This window comes from Zerene cesonia, chromosome 22 (genome assembly GCF_012273895.1).
Source record: "Zerene cesonia ecotype Mississippi chromosome 22, Zerene_cesonia_1.1, whole genome shotgun sequence".
Lineage (NCBI taxonomy): Eukaryota > Metazoa > Arthropoda > Insecta > Lepidoptera > Pieridae > Zerene > Zerene cesonia.
The window spans coordinates 991,705-1,009,875 of NC_052123.1; the positions used below are offsets into that span (position 1 = coordinate 991,705).

Here is an 18,171-nt window from a genome sequence, read left to right on the forward strand (position 1 = left end):
TATATACATACACATATCTTATATTTGTTGTGTACAAATAATTTAATTGTACTTAAATATATATTGCCAACTTTAATATTCATAGAGTACAAAAATATAGCTTTGGCAGTAATTGAGTACCTGCATTTTATTAAAATCTTATTAAATGCTTACTGGATAATTGTGTATTAGTATAAACATTTTTTAATGACGAAATTAATGTGTACGCTCAGGAAACATTACGCAATTTTCCAACAAGTTAATAACATTTTAAGACTACTGAATAAGTAATTAAATGAGCTCCGGATATACGATATAAAATCGTAATTACGGAAACGCAAATACCGACCAAATTAGTCAGTTGTTATTAAATGTCACGATGGAAACGTTGGAGCAGTAAAAATTAATATAATAATAAGTTTTCGAAAGCAGAGATTGCTTTGACGGATTGGCTGACTACGAAAATAATTTTCCCGCCGGCGTGCCGCACCTAGACAAGACCGCGTCAATCACATTCACGGCGTAATTGACAGACCGGTATCCGGCTATTTTGGATAGCCCACAAGGAAAACATCCACAAATATAAAAACTTCTTCAAAGCAAACCCTTCCTAAAGATACAAGCCGACTTGGCAACATCTTTTTGTCATCTGTCAAAGTAACCTCAAATACAAAATAACAATATAACGTGGTTGTGACAATACACAAATAACAACACCGTTATCCGGTCAACGTAAAGACGTGCAACTAATGATTTTCCGATATATTCATGTACTTACACAAAGCTTGTAAGGCAAAACATGATTATAGAAAACACGGCCATTTTCGTTTAAGTATACATAGGAATTTGTCAATTGTAGCTAATTTAACTTGACTCACCCTTTCAACATCCAGGTCCAGTCCTGAGCACAGTCTTTTGCCGCCACCACCACCGTTGTAAGCCATCATGCACCACAATACAAAACACAAATCACAACGAAACGCGATCTAAAAAACAACACCAACGCACCGTCTTCCTCAAAAGCCGCAAGCAGACTGATTGAACGAATGAAAATTGCAAAGCAACACGCGAATGAATGACGGAGCGGCAACGCGGCGCAACTACAGTTCAGGAGTGAACATAATAACATATGACCAATAATAATAATTATTTTTTATTTATTTTATCATCAGTGGGATTTATAAGTACTTTTTATCTCTGAGTTATATAAAAACAAAATGTATTTACAAAATAATTAATATCATAACAATTTTAGAACATTGCTTGGTAGCAATTATTGTATTATGTTCGGTTAGTTAAATTTAAAAAGCAATTTCTAATTGCGATTCCAACATTTACGATGTAACAAAATCAATTAAAACATGTTTAAAGAAAGGGAAAGGGAAAAATCTATTATAAAATACATCCATAACTGTGTTTTTTTAGATTTCTAAACGAAAACATTAGGAAAAAAGTGCAATGCCCCTTTGAAAGTTGCCATCTATACGAGAACTACCAAACTTGTCGGTACCTATAATTTAGTACGGCAATATTATCAAAAAACAACTGAACTTTAAACTAAAACAGGCCTCAAAATTATATTGTAAGACTTGCCATACATCTATTAAACTTATATGTTATACATAGTTTCCTAAAAATTATAATATGCGTTTGTCAACAGCAATCAAAATGTTCTGGTATATTTATTTCATGGATTGCAGAAAAATTTTAAACACAAATTTTATCACATTTTTTTTTACAATTTTAAAATTAGTACGATAATAATTTACAGTGAATAAAATCATAATTAGGTACTAGGAAAATCTATTCAAGTACTCTAGCAGCACTGTTTGCCACAGATAATGTCAATCGGCAATCGCAATTCGTGGGACGTCATATAAACAAAACAAGAAGAGGCACGCATTACGTGATAATCCCTAATTGTTAATTAATTCATAAACGATGAATGTTTTTCATGAGAGAGAAATTAAAATTGAATATATAGAAGACGTTTCATTTGATCCTTTAGCCGATAACTGTGAAAACACTACAAAAAAAACAAAGAAAAAAATTGAAAGTGGGAAAGATGATTTTGCAGTGGATTATATAAATAAAAATACGGTAAATTATGCATGCAGTGTGGAGGTAATATATAGATCGTTTTATGAATAACATTCTATTTAGTTTGATTCAATATTTCCACTTTAAAATCATTGAGGTTATAACTAAAATTAGTATGAACTGGTTTTTTGGTGGTAAGATACATATACATAACCATGATCTAAACACTTTACTGTTTCTTTTTTAGGATAATGTCATTAACTGGTACAAAGAAATTGATAACAATGGCAGATATTTATGTAAATACTGTGACTTAAATTACTCAACTACTCAAACTCTTAGATATCATATAAGAACGAAGCATTATAGCGAAGCAAAAGAATTGAAAACTTTAATATCAAATAATAAACGGAGATCTAAAATCAAGTGTCATATATGCGAAGAAAAGTTTCAATGTGTAAATGATTTAAAAGTTCATTTTGATACATGCCACAAAACGGCATATCTATATAAATCATGTTTATATTGTGATGCAACATTTAGTACTGAATTTGAACTGGCTGAACACCAACTGAACATTCATCAAACAATAAAAAAGGCACGATACATGTGTTCCATATGTGGATATCGTACTGCAAAGAAATCACATTATAATCAACACCAAAATACTCACCTATCCATCAAAGGAACGAAATGTAAATACTGTGATTATACTACTCATTACTCGCCCAATTTAAAGATCCATGAAAGAATTCACTCTAACACTAAACCATATAAATGTGATTACGGAAACTGCACTTATTCGTGTGCAGCCAAATCAGCCTTGCGCAGTCACAAATTAAAACACAACCCAGATGAAAACATGTTATATTGTGATAAATGTAGTTATAAGACTGTGTATAAGCAGACACTGAAAAAACATCAAGACAGTCATAATAGAAATAGTATTGGGATAAGAATTGTGTGAATTACACCCGTGAAAGTAAGTTAGGTACAGATTTAAGAAGTTTGATGGCTTTGAAATAGAACATGGATATAACTGAAAGGGACAACATGAGCTAAAAATGATGTATGCACATATATTCTATGTGATCAACAATTTTTTGCCTATTTCAGACTCCAGCTCCTCTAACTATAGCCAATTTTGATAATTCTTTATGTGTCTAAGTATGGGATTGTGAATTGTAAGGAGGAACAAAGAAAAAAATTTGATTTTTTTGGCGATATCAAAAATACCTTTATCTCGTGAATGTACAGTGTTCCCCTCAATCACTATTTTAAATTTGTTCAGAAATTTTAATGTAATAGCAAGAATAGATATTATACAAGTTTAACTCATAATAAATTATATATTTAAGTTTTGTTAAATTTGTAGTTAAGTTAATATTAAGTTAAATGCATGCAATATTAACACATTAATAATTATTTTGATTAGATTGAGATGGTAGGATAAACAAACAAATATGGTGTTTCACTTTTTTATTATCTTAAAGCTATAACTACAATATAACTTTCTTACCTACTACTACTATATACATTAATAAAATTTGTAATTTTATCATGCTTTCAAAAATTTCACAATAGGTTTGGTGCGCAAAGCAATTTTAGATTTTCAAATATAGCTTTTTAATGACTCATACTGGCTTGGTTTTATTTTATGTTTAACTAGTGTGGAGTTGGTTTATGTCCATCTACATAGAAGTTTCTGGTGGCCTTTGGTAACTGTAGTTCCATTCCTTCCAGGTCTTTGGTCAGGGTTATCTGGCAACCTTTACAAAAAAATAATCACTTGATATTTATCTTAATCCAGTTGACAGGAGAAAAAAAGATGTTAAATCCATCAGCCTTTTAGAATTACATAGTATAGTGGGATTCAAAACTCAGATGGGATTATAATTTGCTCACAAATAAACTGTTCCCACTGAGGATTTTTGTTTTGCAATAATTCATCATCAATAATCATCTGAAAATGTCCTATAATTTTCATAATATTTGTTAGTCAGTACCATTGTATTACAACATTATATCAACAATGTTTTTAGTGAGAGTATCTAGATATAGAAGTTTTGTATAAAACATTCATATATTTGCCTAGACATTACCCAATCTAGAATTTTCTTTCAAAAATGGAGCCATGTCTAATAGGTCATCTTCCTTCTCTTCAGATGGTGGTAGTTTATCACAGTAATCATGATTTACATAAACATGGCAAGTAGTACATGCTAGCGAAGCTTCACAGGCTCCTGGAAAATATAAAGGTTATTTATTATTGAAATATAGATAGAGCAAAAGTATAGACAATTACAAAAATTTTGTAAGAAGACCAATGAAAAACTTGTCTTTTCCTATATGCAACTGTTAGACAACTGATGTACCATATAGATTTAATTAAATTAACATGTATTTAATTTATGATAGTTAATAAGATGTTCCATGACAAATAATACTAACCTTCCATTTCAATCCCATGTCTGTGTGCTAAATATAATACATTATCACCTACTTTACCTCTAACTTTGGTTTTCTTACCATCTTTATCAACATACACAATATTTACCCTGAAACACACATGTTTTAACCACTAAATAAATATTTAATAATAGTTTAATAAATTTCATTGATACTGTTTGTCTCTGAACAAAAGGGAAATTAAACGAAATATACTGTTGTGAGGTCAGAAAAATAAAGAAAATTGAGTGTCTTTAAAGATAAGCGTGTTTATATGTTGTGTGAAACTTACACTTCATCTTCAGACTTGGGATCCTGCCATTCATATTCACCATGTCTTAGACCTAAGTGAACGTAGTGATGATTAGTTGGAAAACGTAAATTTAGTAATAAATTCAAAACTAGATTATTGTATTACCTGCAGATATATGGAATCGGCTTGTTTGTATACATTGTGCGACTCTTCTGACCTTATGTGCTGTTAAATTGAGATATCTTAAAGAACGAATCATTGTGATGGTATTTCATAATCCAAACACCATTTGTTAAACGTTGTTTTATTTTTATTTAAAATTCAAAGTTCTAAGAGGTTATTGTGATTGAACTTCTAAAATGACAAACATTGCAATGTCAAATGTCAATGTGTGAATTAAAAATGTCAACAACTGAACATCTTCAAGGCAGTGTCAGCTGATTCTTTACTATGCTACAGATGATAGAAATCCTAAAGATCTGTGCCCGTGGCTTCGCGCGTGTCGAAAAGGAAAATATAGATAGAGTCGAGGTTTCTCCCATATAATTCCCATTTTTCGTGAAATTCTTCAACGAACTATCGTATGCCCTTTCTCGGGTCCCAAATTAAGTCTGAACCAAATTTTATCCAAATCGCTGGTTCAGGCGAGAAGAATCCTACTTCCTAATTCCTATCCTATCCTATCCTACTATAATATTATAAATGCGAAAGTTTGTAAGGATGTGTGAGCGTTTGTTGTTCTTTCAAGCAAAAACTACTGAAACGATTGCAATGAAATTTGTTACGTAGATAGCTGGACAACTGGAATTACTTAAAGGCTACTTTTTATCCCGATATTCCTACGGGATACGGGCTCCGCGGGTGAAACCGCGGGGCGCAATTAGTATGTAATATTTTTGGGAGGGATGGGCAAAGACAGTAAAAGATACAGAGAAAGCTATATTCTAAGTGTACAGTAAGTATTTGTATTAAATCTATACTTAAATCCACGCACCTGTAAAGCTTAATAATATAAAATTTAAGCAACATAAAACTTAGTTACAATGTCGTTTAAATATTTGTTACATTAAATTAGTTTTCTTAAAATGTGTTTTATATGGCAACAATTAGCTCTCAAAGATGAAAGAACTCTCAAAATGTCATCATCAATTAGCCTATTTTTCATACTAATGATTTTAAAAATATAATATTAGCTAGATATTAATTTTGCATTTTCATAAAAAGTACAATGTAACTTAGATTTATAATTTTAACATTTACATAGTAATATTATTATTAATTTTAATTTCGTAATAGGATTGGTGTTGTGATTTTCGGTGATAGCATAAAATAAATACCTAAGTCTGTAAGTTTTATGACCAAATGACGTGTATATTGCAAGACTTTAACCTTGTACATCCATATTTTTTACCATTCAATTGTTCATGAATTAAAAATAAAACATAAATACTTATTTGTCCTTTATATTGTGTTCTTATCATATAGAATTATTCCATTAGTTTTCCATTATCAAGCACTGTCAATCCATGTCTTTTGATAACGTATGTTTTGATAAAATAAAACGTTTTTTGTTCATGGCCTAATTTAATGTTGAAAAATATTTTATGTGAAAAATTTGCAAACCCTAAACTGATTTGGCTACTGTACTTTCACTTTCTTTTTTAATTTTTTTAAGTTTGCTTATTAATTTGAAGTCTCAAAATAAAATGTTATATTTTTCAGATGCATTAAAGGAAACAATGACTGATAAAGTTGAAATTAAAGTTGAAAAAACCGATGGAAGAAAGGATCCCACTTCACTCTTGCCAGAAGAACCAATGTCATATGAAATAAAACCGAAAAAGAAGAAGAAAAAGAAAATACAAGAAGATCCTTTTAAAGATATTGAAGAAAATGTAAAATTACCAACAATAACTGTGTTTGATCCATCATCTGATTCTGTATTGGATCCAGAAGTTAATATAAAAGTGGAAAATATTGAAGTGGAATTGGATTTTAATGATGTGAGTATGTTTGATATTTAATATCTATGCATGTAAAATGGTATACAACAGGGAAAAAATATGAAAACTGTCCTAGATTTTAAAGGTTATTGGAATAGAATTTAGACAAATGTAGTAACTAGTTCTGCCTAGGTGGACATTTTTTAATAAGTTTTGAAAATTTTGAACTATTTTTTCCCTATATAAGTTGAGAAAAATCCATGAAACCAAAAATCATTTAAATATTTTTAAACGATCTTTAGTTGAAAATGGTGTAACTAACATGCCTTTATATATATTTCACTAGTGACATTAAAATTACATGGTAGATTGTCAATTTAATTTGTACAATTTTTACGGCCTGGTTTTAGTGACATTTCTAGTTTTAGTCTCATAATATAATCTCAATCAGCATATTAGGCGATTTACATAATATTGAACTATATGTCTATTTTTGAATAAAACATTATTTTATTGTTTCAGTTTGCAAATGATAATGGCTTAATGGTGGGTACATATATTGAGGATAGCCAGAGCGGAGAGCCAATAGTTAAACTAGAACAAGATAATAAAGAAGCTACCCTCCTTACATTTGAAAATATCATTCATGATAAATCAAGTCATCAATACACACTCGAAAACAGTCTTGCACCAAATTATGTTTGTAAAGTGTGCCATCTAGTCTTTCAAACACCAAAAACATTAAGAATGCACCAGAAGAGAAAGCACAAAGTGTTCAGAAGGTCCTTCAAGCACATATGTGATTATTGCGGAATGTCATATGAGACAAAAAATAGTTTAGTAGCCCACATTAAAAGGAAGCATGGACCTGATTCCACACCTGATGACAGAGAGGAGAGAACATGCGATGTATGTGCACTGGTCTTCAAAGGCATGACTAGATTACGCATGCATATGCGGAGAAAGCATGGCTCTTTTGAAGAGTCCTTTAAGCATATTTGTGAGGACTGTGGGCTGACATATGATAAGTATCGGAGCTTGATAGTACACATACAAAGGAAACATTCGAAAAAAAACGAGCCAGTTACTGATCAGTGGTTCAGTTGTCCGTTTTGTCCGAAAGGATTTAGTAAAAGGGAAACTTATGTAAGACATGTACAGAGAAAACACAGGGTAAATGATGAAGAAACAACCAAGAACCAAGAATTTCCAGGAGACATTGGCAAAGTGGAGAGCACAGAAACTGGGGAAATATGTTGTGCGGAGTGTCCGTTGGTTTTTTCATCATTGAATTATTTAAAATTGCATATGAGACGAAAGCATAACGCCTTAAAGGATAACTTTCGACTGAAATGTAAAATATGTAACCTGTCTTATGATAAAATAGAGAGCTTAAAGCGCCATATACGCAGAAAACATGACAAGGGGTCATACTGTGATGTATGTAACAAACAATTTGATACACGAGAGCTGTACTTAAACCATACACACGAAAAAATGATACAAGAGTGTACAATTTGTGGACTCATATTTGCGTCCCAAAGTGGTCTTGGCAAACATTTACGATGTACGCACAAGATTGTTCAACCGAAGACTGTTTTTTGCCACATTTGCAACGAAGGTTTCAATGATAAACGTCAATTAAAGCCGCATTACTTAAGAGTCCATTTAAACGTGTCTTATACTTGTCGATTTTGTAAGAAAGTGTTCAAAGCGAAAGAGAGCTACAGACGCCATATTTTATTTAAGCACCAAAACAAACGTCCAAATAGTGAATTACAAACCTGTGATCAATGCGCGGAAACGTTCTCAGATGAGTTTGAGCTCAGTCGACATTTCGATTTAGCTCATAGACAGACGGAGGGATCGCAAGAAGCGAATAATGTAGTTGTAAAAAAAGAAGATGCAGATATACCGAATTCATTCCAATGCACAAAGTGCCCGGAAAACTATACGTCTTGGGATCAATTGAGATTGCATTATGAGCAAAACCATTATTTGGTAACGGAAACACAGTGCCAAGTCTGCGGTGAAATAATACCAGGCAACGAATTACAGAAGCACATAAAAAACGCACACACAGATAATAATATGCGTTGTAGATATTGTGAATACATTACGAATAATAGAGCGAGTATGACTCAGCATATTTTAAGGCATAAGAATGCGACGACATTGCACTGTAATTTTGCGAATTGTAAATATAAGACTTTTTATGAGGGTGCAATGGAGAAGCACAAACGAAAGCACGTTGATCAGGGTGTTAAGTTACAGTGTAGCCAGTGTCCATTCCAGACAATGAATAAGTATATATTAAAGTATCATGAGGAAGCACACATGACAGGTAAGAAACGGTATTCGTGTGATCAATGTGATTATGCAACTGTTTTGCCAGCGAGCTTAGTGCAACACAAATACAAACATTCCACAGAGAAGAGATTTAAATGCGAACTGTGTCCGTTTGCTACAAAGTACAATACGTCATTACGTTTTCATGTTAAGAAAAAACATTGTGATCTCCCATCTTAATGTTATATTATGTTGATTGTTTATGAAATTAAAATTATTGGTGTTATGACAAATTTATTTATTTATATAATACTAGACGCTCGTCCCGGATCCGTTCGAATATTATGATTCCTGTTTTATTCCATGTTAGCATTTAATCGGGATAAAACTATCCTATCACCCAAGTCAGGTCAGTCACCCATAACTGTATACAAAATTTCACCTAATCCCTTCAGAAGTTTCAGTGTGATTAACGGACAAACATAAAAAAAAAAAAATAACATTTGTAATAATAGTGTCGTTCATTTATGTGCCACTATCTCATTTTAGCAGGTAACCCTATTTTCTTAATAAACTAGTACTTGTCACTGATAAGTGATAACCATAAAAATTATCTTCAACATAAGTATTGTTTTTATCAAGTTTCATTGACATTTTATGTCATATCCATTGAGTTATTATTACTACGTACGTTAGTACATTATACTTCAATGGTCATATCAAAATTTTTTACAAATTTGTTACGAAAAGTAAAGCTATTTCAATAATGATTTATAGATATCATTACACAGCCCCTTTTTGTTCCTATTCCTATATTTATTGCATTTATACTTTATTGCCCTATAAATATTGCATTACATTTAAATTTCTGTAGGTTGATTAACAAACTAGTCGGTCGGCAACGGTCATCTTTTTTACTGTAAGCGGGCAACAGAGCTTGTAGTTCGCTTGATATTAAGCGAGGACCATGACTGCCCATATACATTTTAAAGGAAAAGGGATAAAGAAAAAAGATTGGGATAAAGAAAGAACATTGACGACTGGAAAGAAGGAATGAACTGGGAAGGATGAGAAAAAGATAACGGGCCCTCGTCTATTATAGAATAGGATTGCATAGCCAGGTAGCCGTTTTTTAAGCCGGATTTTTTTTTATCACCATTATTTAGAAAAAACTTCAGAGTTGTTCTTCAGCCTCTCTTACTAAGATTAGATCTGTGAAGCATTGGGCGCAATGTAATAATCACAAAAAATAAAATAATGTATTTGCTAATTCTTTTATCGTCATTACATATTACGTGATTTTACATAACTTAAATATTTATTGTTTGAAATATTGCATTCAGATTACTAATTTCAGAAATAAGACCTTGAATGAAGCTAATTTTAAATGGTTGTAATGTTAAGTGCCCAGTAAACTGTGTGTTAATTTCAAGTTGTAAACCAATAAAAAAAATTCAAACACATAGGGCAAAATGTCTTGTATTTATAAAAAAAGATAAAAAAAATAAACAGTTTTCTGAGCTGTCAAAACTGCAATGATTCAATTTGTCAATTTTTTATTTTTCATCCCACACGCCTAATATGATTCTTTCTCTTTCAGTCACATGTAAAGTGTATTTGAATGAAAGAGAACGTCTATAGAAAATAGATTACAGCAGTAGCTTGCTCGACGATCTAAGAGAAACATCGGGAAAACTCAAAATGCTTTATTGTTTTATGTAAACATTTAGCAAATGTAGTGTAAGATTTGTTGTGAGATCAATGTGAATAAAGGTTTCTCTTTTGCTGCTGTGTGATATTTTTGTGACAAAATGGATTTTCTAAGTCTTCCAGTCGTTGTGATTGAAAATATACTAACGTATCTTTCTTACGATGAAATTGCTAGGAACAGGCTGGTAAGTGGTCTTATTTATAGATATGACAATAATTTTACTGTTATTTATGTTATCTGTACATTGAAAAGTGTTGGCCTATAATTAACACGTAATTATTCGAGAAGGTACCAATCTTGCTAGAACGGATTATTTCCAAACAAATGAATATAAAGTCTAGACCTGGCCAATAGATTAGACGTTTTATAGTAAAATCACTGACTATAAAATACATATTAATTAAATCATTGAACATTTTGCACCCACTGTACTATATATAAATGTACAATATACTTTTTCAAAATTTGTTTTAAACTAAAATTAGCCTTATTTCTACATTTCATGTTTATCCTAAGAACGACGGAGGTTCTTAATTCGACTGTATATTTTTTTAGTTTAGTTAGTCTTTAAGTTTAAGGATATCAACTGATTGTTGTGTTTCTATTGATGCTTGATTGAAAATTATTAAAATTCGGAGTGATACCTTCCCCCAGGGTTGTTGGTGACCTTTTTTGTGGAGAACAAATTATTTCTTTATTATCAAAATAAATTCACATATCACAGCTTCTGAAGCGCTTATAAACCTTCAAATAAAATTAAAGTCACACATTAAAAACGGCTGTATAATCTAATAATTGATTATTGTTTTCCAGGTATCAAAAGCCTTCAATGATATATGTATGCGTATGTTAAACCGAGGCTTCCTCATGATAGAGAGGAGACATGCCTTGGCTTTAAAGAGTGTGAAGGCGCAACTACCACGGCGTGAATCGGAGCGCAGGTATTTTTTTTTATGGTAGGGCAAGCAGAGATGCAAGTGGTCCACCTGATGTTAAGTGGTCACCACCGCCCATAAACACTTGCAACATTAGAGGTGTTACAAGTGCTTTGCCGGCCTTTCAGGGACATATACACTCTTTTCTTGAAGGCCCCAATTTCATAATTGTTCGGGAACACCGTAGTTAACAAATATAAATTTATGAATAATAGCTTCACCCAACTCAAAGGAAATTTCCATGGCAATGAGGTGTTTAACAGTAGTAAATGGAACCCTATATCAGTTTCTTAAGAAAATGAGACAAACTCACTGAAAATGAATCACATTTTTAATAGTAAGGATTTTATTTGTACTCTGCTTACAAATTACCCTTACATACCATATATATGGACTTTAAGTAAATTGAAAAATTGAATTTATTAACTAATTTCTTTCTTTGCATGCAACAAATATTCTGACATCACAATGGTTCTTTATTTAAAAGTATGAATTCCTGTTAATAAGTCTAGTCTAGGGTACGAGTAATTCATATCTTAATCCATCATCTGTAGATGCATTGTTATCAGCAGTTCAGAAATCATTTAACTGAATTAGTTGTTCTTGAGTTATAAGTTATAAGAAGATTGATTAATATGAATTATACATTATTTCATGTGTATCTTACGAAATATGTAATATATTTTTTTTTATATATGTGAAATATGTAATATTACTCAAAAACTTTTCTGTTTACAGATATCATCCATTGGCACGACACTGTGATATTTTGACATCAATTGAAACAAGGATTTCAATGCTCAATATGACATATTCAAAATTTATTGACAGTGGTATCTGCTGCTTCATACCAGGAAAGGTTAGATTGATTTTTTCGTTTTTATTAACTTCTCCTGTATGATTGTGTGTAACGGATTCCTTGAGACTCGATCATGAGGCTTCGGCAATGCGCCTTACGCACTTACAATGTTCAGGCGATACATTAGCTCTTTTGTCGACTATAACAAAAAAAAAATCAACAATTTTGTTTTTTTTTTGCAATTTTTGTGATATTTTTCAGGTGATAGATGAAATCCGACGCGTGTTAAGCATAGTGGAGACATCGAAAACGCCGCCGCGTGCGCACGAAGTGTTGCAAGAGTTGCGCGATATATCCAGTATGGCGATTGAACATTTTGATGATAAAATATCGCCCGCGTTCCGAAAGAGGTTGCAAGAGGGTGTTGCCATGCCGCCGCCTAGACCGTCGCAAGGTAATGCATTTAATTTTTGAGGTATACTGATATAAAATATAATGTCTATTACAAGTATATGTAATTCTTCATATTAACTTTTTTAGGGCTATTTCATTTTTTATTATGTTTCAGGAGTTTTGGCGCCAATAGCAATGCGACAAGAAATATTACACCTTCGGCGTCGATCCATATTAAACGCTAAGCTTTCGCTATACTTAGCGTCACAATACAAAAAGTTTTATAAACGGGTGAGGTTGTATTATTTTATCATCAACAGATGACTGGAAAGATAAAAAATGCTAAAAAAAATAACACCGAAATCCAAATTGTCTCTCAAAATAATTATGAAAAATAATTTTTAAAATTAAATCTGCGATAAAATGCTAATGCTAAATTTAATCCATGTTTTTTCTGCCTGAGTAAGTATGTGGTTAAAAACGCAAACTTTGATATCGACAATTTTATTTATAAATAGAAGATTTTTATATACGATAAAAACACCCAACCAAAGAGTTTTATAGTGAACTATTTATCCATAAAAAAAGTCGAATGTGCAATTTCACAAGAGAACAATCTATTTGTGGTCGGCGTACACTTTCAGATGGTCGAGTATAAACGCATTGCCTGGCGACAGAGGAAAACGATTCGCAACATGAACAAACGCCAGCGCGATCAGGATTCGGCTATTGGTGAGTGAAAAAAAATAAAATAATAAAAAACTTTTTTTCAAACCAGCTTTCTATTAATTCTCTAATATGGAGAAAGGAGGATATGAATATGAGTTTTTGCGTCACGCACATACTTTACTAACAAGTTAGACAATATTTTTTTTAAATGTGTATCGACGTGTGATATTTTAATTTTAAATAAAAATCCATTTTCCCAAATTAGGTTTTTCTTAATTATGTATAGTGTTCAACTACACTCTTATCTCTTAAAATTTAGTTATATTATGTTTAGTAATTAGAATAATATTTTAAAAAAATGTAATGTTAAGATGACTTTGGTTACTTTTCAGCCGATTTAAAGAAGCGGATCGAAGAATGCGATATAAAGTACAGCGAATTAACGCACACCAACCAAGCGGTTGGCGGGAAAGTTATAGCCGGTGAGAGCTCCTTGGTCGCCATTTTGAAATTTTTATTCCGTTTCCAAATTTGATTTTAATTATTCCGTTTCCAAATTATATTAAAAATAAACAAGTACGAAAGGAAATATATGATACAGTAAAACTTGGTTAAGTGGGACCTGGATAAGTGAGAAACCTCCGTAACTGGAACTCATGCTGAGGTCCCAACACTTGGGCACTGAATTACCTCTGTTAGTGGGACGAGGTAAACCTCTATATCTGGGATTTGTTCTTTCGATTTATCATCATAGTTACCTCTATAATTGAGACAGCGAGTAAATTTTATATGCATAAACCTCTGTAACTGAGATAACATTGTTTGTTTACTCATTCTTATTCTACCCACAAATTCCACACGCAATTCCAAGTACGTAAGTACAAATTTTGACCTTCAATTATCTTCAGTTTTAGTTTCGCTTTACTATCATACAAATGTTTATTTGAAAAATGTCAAAACGAAAGCTACAATCGTTATCATTACGTGAAAAACTGAAGTTAATATCCGTTTATGAAAGTGGGAAGACACGCGAAGAGACCTCTATTAATGGAACCCTCTGTAAATGAGACAGATATTTATTTATACCTGTATATCTGAGACACTGGGTAAGTGGAATACCTCTATAAGTGAAACGACATTGCAGGTCCCTTGATGTCTCACTTAACCAGGTTTCACTGTAACATAATTTTTTTAATGTATTTCTTCTAGTTGATCTTTACTGTTAACAGTTACAGAAAGTTACTTAATTATATTACAAATAACATGTTATATATAATAGCTTTAATATGTAAGATTAATATTTATTGTAAAAAATGTTTTTTTCACACAGCCGCAGCGGCGACAGAAGGTACGTCATCTGCGCAACCGTTGCGACATTTCGGGAGTCAAATCAAATTGGATCTATCCGTTTTGCCGATCGGCACGTCCAAACGGACATCAAATAAATGTGAGATATTTGTTTATTTTCCTTTATTTTTCTTGATTTTGAAAATTATATTTCCTTTAAGAAGCCACATACACACTTTACTCAGCGACTTAGGCATTTCTTTAACATCACGTCAACCTGGGTCAAGTCAGGGCAAGCAGCTAGCTAAGTTGAAAGTTTATTAGAATGGTTGTATATTTATGACTCAAACTCAAACACGGTTGAACCGTTTCGGATGAATTTCGGTACAAGAATAATATTAGGTTTAATAGATAATTTTTTAATAAAGTATGTAGGCTACTTCACTGTGGCTCCCTGTTTTCTTTTCTTTTAAAGCATTTGTCCTTTGTAAATGTATATATAAGTAATATATTGGTCCATACTTATTTCAATTAATTGTCAAAGCCATACATATTTAAACTTACTTTATTACATATATAAAAAAAACTCTTCAATTGTGATTAGCACTCAATAACACCCAATATTTTACATTAAATAAGAATATGAAAGTATTCTTATTTAATTCTCCGTTTCTTTTCAGTGTTGCCAAATATCAAACCGCGGAAACCTCTCATCAAACTGCCAAGTCTGTCGGAGGATGTTAGTGATAAGGCGGAATCGAACCCACTGCCATCGACTTCGAATCAGAGTCCGAGACAGAAAACGCAATGCACTATGGCCAAAATACGAGGCATAACGAACGAAATAAGGCACCTGAGCAATCTATCGAAAAGCTTCGAAGGTAAATTGAAACGCCCGCCAAATTCGAATTTGGAAGAGACGGAATGCAAAAAGCAAAAGCTCGATTAGTTGTCTGTGCTTGATATTGTCTATGGTCGATGGTCGATTGTGGCTGCGCGGAATAGTTTTAGTTGTCTATAGTCATTTGACGTTTGTATTAACTCTGCTTGCGCTGAGTGGATCCTAGGCCGGGCAAAAATGTATAGAAATCAATATAATAACAACATGTCCATTTTCATTTGTATAGAATATATTATAATAGAAATATACAATTAATCGAAACCCAGTTATTTGTAAGATGTTTATTAGGTCCGTAATTTCTAATCACTCAGTTAATATAAGTCGTTTAGTTTATCTTTTATGTATATATGTGCTCAAACTTGCATGACATGCGAATTATGGTGACCCATACGGATGAGAAATTAAAAATATCAATTCTAATTGGTACAGAGGAAAAATCTAAAACCTTCTCTTGTTTTCTATTGATTTCTTTATAGAAAATTATCGTATTCATACATTTTAATATTTAATTTTTATCGTTAATGTAGAGTAATATGTAATTTACACAATGTTCTTAGCCAAAAGGCCTAGAGGCGATGTCCGCCTCCTCGATACAGTTGTAAACGTGTGAGCATAGAACCGAGGCGACCTGGGTTCGATTCCCGGCGGACACTCTACACACCACAAAAAAAAATTAGCAAAAAAAAACTATGTGACAGAGGGTTGAGCCTATTTGTTCGTAAAGAAAATCGATCAGTGAAACCGATTATCTCAACGATCTGCCTTATACCCTACAAGGGGACTTCACATGATATTTAATAAATTGTTAGGATATTATACAAATTGCGCTCACAGTCACATTTGGTAAGTTTAAATTTATAAATTAATGCTTAAATTATAATACTTGTGTATATTTCCTCCCATTTTTTCCGCACATAATATTTCTTGCGGAGCTTCTCGCTTCTGACTTCTGTTGTTATCTGTGATCACCCATTAAAACATTTTATTTGTAATAACATAAGAATAAGGGAAAATAAAAAAGGAGTAAGTAGGTAAATAATACTTTTCTCAGCATAAGAAGGTTTTGGTATTTTTCACGTAAACGGGTCTTATTTTGTGTTCAAAATTACTCATAAGTCTTATATCGATTAATAAACTGTAAAAGCAATAATTAACTTTTGATTATAGACAATTAAGATCCTATTTTATATGGGGCAATGGAAAGTTTAAAAAAAGAACGGAACTCGGAAGATTTAAATGTAGAATTTGTTTTAATAAGATTAAGGCTTAAAAATAGTCTGTAAATGATGACAGTAATTAGTAATTAGACACTTACATTGTGTACCATCTTCTATTTCTACTTATTTGTTTAATCAATGCAATTGAACACTTTACGTATACATGGAATACATTTTATTTGATTAAATAATGAAGATATGATTATTTATTAACATAGTTATTTGGTCAAATTTACAAAATAAATGGTATGCATATTATAAATTTCTAAAACCTTAATTGAAAACCACAAAATGGGATCTTCTTTATCTATATCATCTTATAGTTTGTCTGTAATCTTTAATCCGCCTATGTATCGCTAGTTTCAATATTCTCATACAAATTCATAAACATTTTTGCGGTCTCTTATCTTACTGGGTCCTTATAAATGTCACAAAATATCACAGTCTAATTTAAAGCAATAGCAATTTTAAATTGTCTAAATCTTTCATTTTTAGTTTGTAGGGGCTATATCAATTCGGCTGTATCTTTTTTGCGTAGATTTTGACTGGGTGAATTGAATGAGTCTTTTTAATTGGAAGCTGGTTCCTCCTGTGTCCCCTTTAAATTTGGCCTTGTTCTAATAAATTGAAGATCGTTCAGTTTTTTAATAGTTATATTAGAATAAAAAATGTTTATGAATTTAAAATATAGCCTATATATTTAATGGCTTTTATAATGTCATTTAATTAGGGCTTATGCAAAGGGGACGTAAGAAAACTTAGAATAATATGTTAAATTGATTGACAGCTATTTATTTATAGTATTACGGCCGAATATACACTTATTTGATAAGGGGGGTTACCGTGATGTATTAAAGCAGAATTAATTCCATTGTTGGTAAAAGACAGAGCTTGCTAAAGGTCGTCTAGCGCAACACTTTCCCACACTGGAATTAGTAATGCTTTAAGAAGTCATGATAACCTCCGGGACGTTGTCACATTTGAATTGCGTAATTTCGTATCTTGTGATAGATAGGATTTATTTGACAGTTTTGAAATATTCTGTGATTTTTTTGTAATCTTACACTTTACATAGATATTGAAAAGAACGCCATCTATTGGAAGTATGTGTGCAATTTTAATTGACCATTTGCGTAGGCCTTAAGAATTTAAATGTATATCAAAATATTTATATTTGTAGTATTCCAAGATTGTAAACGAGTTAGTGCGTGTTGTACGCAGTACGGCGTAGGTGTAAATATGCATTGATTGAATAAAAGTATATGAAAATTTATTTTGAGTTATTACTATGACCTTTGAGATTGTTC

General features: G+C 31.8%; 5 protein-coding genes across 10 annotated transcripts in view; 3 read left to right on the forward strand and 2 right to left on the reverse strand.

Moving 5' to 3' along the window:
- LOC119835988 (heterogeneous nuclear ribonucleoprotein L) overlaps positions 1-1,033 on the reverse strand; it is a 254,148-nt gene extending 253,115 nt beyond the window's left edge. For 3 of the 4 annotated variants that reach the window (XM_038361136.1, XM_038361134.1, XM_038361133.1), the window contains exon 1: positions 858-1,033. In XM_038361136.1, the coding sequence (XP_038217064.1) occupies positions 858-926 (69 nt within the window). In that variant the 5' untranslated portion in view covers positions 927-1,033. The remainder of the gene's footprint in view (positions 1-857) is intronic. The other variant, XM_038361135.1, reaches the window with a different exon arrangement.
- A 793-nt stretch (positions 1,034-1,826) lies between these two features.
- LOC119836032 (zinc finger protein 431-like) lies at positions 1,827-3,382 on the forward strand. The gene is made up of 2 exons (XM_038361200.1): positions 1,827-2,103; positions 2,267-3,382. Exons 1-2 carry the CDS (start codon positions 1,921-1,923, stop codon positions 2,984-2,986), a joined length of 903 nt encoding a protein of 300 aa, XP_038217128.1. The 5' UTR covers positions 1,827-1,920; the 3' UTR covers positions 2,987-3,382.
- A 110-nt stretch (positions 3,383-3,492) lies between these two features.
- On the reverse strand, positions 3,493-5,094 carry LOC119836017 (adrenodoxin-like protein 1, mitochondrial). The gene is made up of 5 exons (XM_038361182.1): positions 4,886-5,094; positions 4,760-4,811; positions 4,471-4,577; positions 4,122-4,262; positions 3,493-3,788 (listed from the first exon to the last, which is right to left on the reverse strand). The coding sequence occupies exons 1-5, from the start codon at positions 4,977-4,979 to the stop codon at positions 3,685-3,687; spliced, it is 498 nt and encodes a 165-aa protein (XP_038217110.1). The 5' UTR covers positions 4,980-5,094; the 3' UTR covers positions 3,493-3,684.
- A 736-nt stretch (positions 5,095-5,830) lies between these two features.
- LOC119836132 (zinc finger protein 26-like) lies at positions 5,831-10,645 on the forward strand. Of its 2 annotated transcripts, XM_038361390.1 has the most exons (4): positions 5,831-6,065; positions 6,443-6,723; positions 7,186-9,007; positions 10,553-10,645. In XM_038361390.1, the coding sequence occupies exons 2-4, from the start codon at positions 6,460-6,462 to the stop codon at positions 10,591-10,593; spliced, it is 2,127 nt and encodes a 708-aa protein (XP_038217318.1). In that variant the 5' UTR covers positions 5,831-6,065; positions 6,443-6,459; the 3' UTR covers positions 10,594-10,645. The 2 variants fall into 2 exon arrangements, with proteins under 2 accessions (XP_038217318.1, XP_038217317.1); XM_038361389.1 differs by lacking the exon at positions 10,553-10,645 and having other exon boundaries at positions 7,186-9,241.
- LOC119836133 (F-box only protein 28) lies at positions 10,619-18,137 on the forward strand. Of its 2 annotated transcripts, none has more exons than XM_038361392.1 (9): positions 10,619-10,847; positions 11,477-11,604; positions 12,337-12,457; positions 12,659-12,851; positions 12,966-13,081; positions 13,435-13,522; positions 13,852-13,941; positions 14,790-14,807; positions 15,427-18,137. In XM_038361392.1, the coding sequence occupies exons 1-9, from the start codon at positions 10,764-10,766 to the stop codon at positions 15,693-15,695; spliced, it is 1,107 nt and encodes a 368-aa protein (XP_038217320.1). In that variant the 5' UTR covers positions 10,619-10,763; the 3' UTR covers positions 15,696-18,137. The 2 variants fall into 2 exon arrangements, with proteins under 2 accessions (XP_038217320.1, XP_038217319.1); XM_038361391.1 differs by having other exon boundaries at positions 10,622-10,847; positions 14,790-14,906.
- Positions 18,138-18,171: the final 34 nt, after the last annotated feature.

Coding starts and splice junctions, on each gene's coding strand:
- LOC119836133 (XM_038361391.1), top strand. CDS start 10,764: ATGGATTTTCTAAGTCTTCCAGTCGTTGTGATTGAAAATATACTAACG. Junction 13,523..13,851: donor CGATCAGGATTCGGCTATTG/GTGAGTGAAAAA, acceptor GTTACTTTTCAG/CCGATTTAAAGAAGCGGATC. Junction 13,942..14,789: donor TGGCGGGAAAGTTATAGCCG/GTGAGAGCTCCT, acceptor TTTTTCACACAG/CCGCAGCGGCGACAGAAGGT.
- LOC119836017 (XM_038361182.1), bottom strand. CDS start 4,979: ATGATTCGTTCTTTAAGATATCTCAATTTAACAGCACATAAGGTCAGA. Junction 4,812..4,885: donor CCGATTCCATATATCTGCAG/GTAATACAATAA, acceptor ACGTTCACTTAG/GTCTAAGACATGGTGAATAT. Junction 4,578..4,759: donor CCCAAGTCTGAAGATGAAGT/GTAAGTTTCACA, acceptor TGTGTGTTTCAG/GGTAAATATTGTGTATGTTG.
- LOC119836132 (XM_038361389.1), top strand. CDS start 6,460: ATGACTGATAAAGTTGAAATTAAAGTTGAAAAAACCGATGGAAGAAAG. Junction 6,724..7,185: donor TGGAATTGGATTTTAATGAT/GTGAGTATGTTT, acceptor TTATTGTTTCAG/TTTGCAAATGATAATGGCTT.
- LOC119836032 (XM_038361200.1), top strand. CDS start 1,921: ATGAATGTTTTTCATGAGAGAGAAATTAAAATTGAATATATAGAAGAC. Junction 2,104..2,266: donor ATTATGCATGCAGTGTGGAG/GTAATATATAGA, acceptor TTTCTTTTTTAG/GATAATGTCATTAACTGGTA.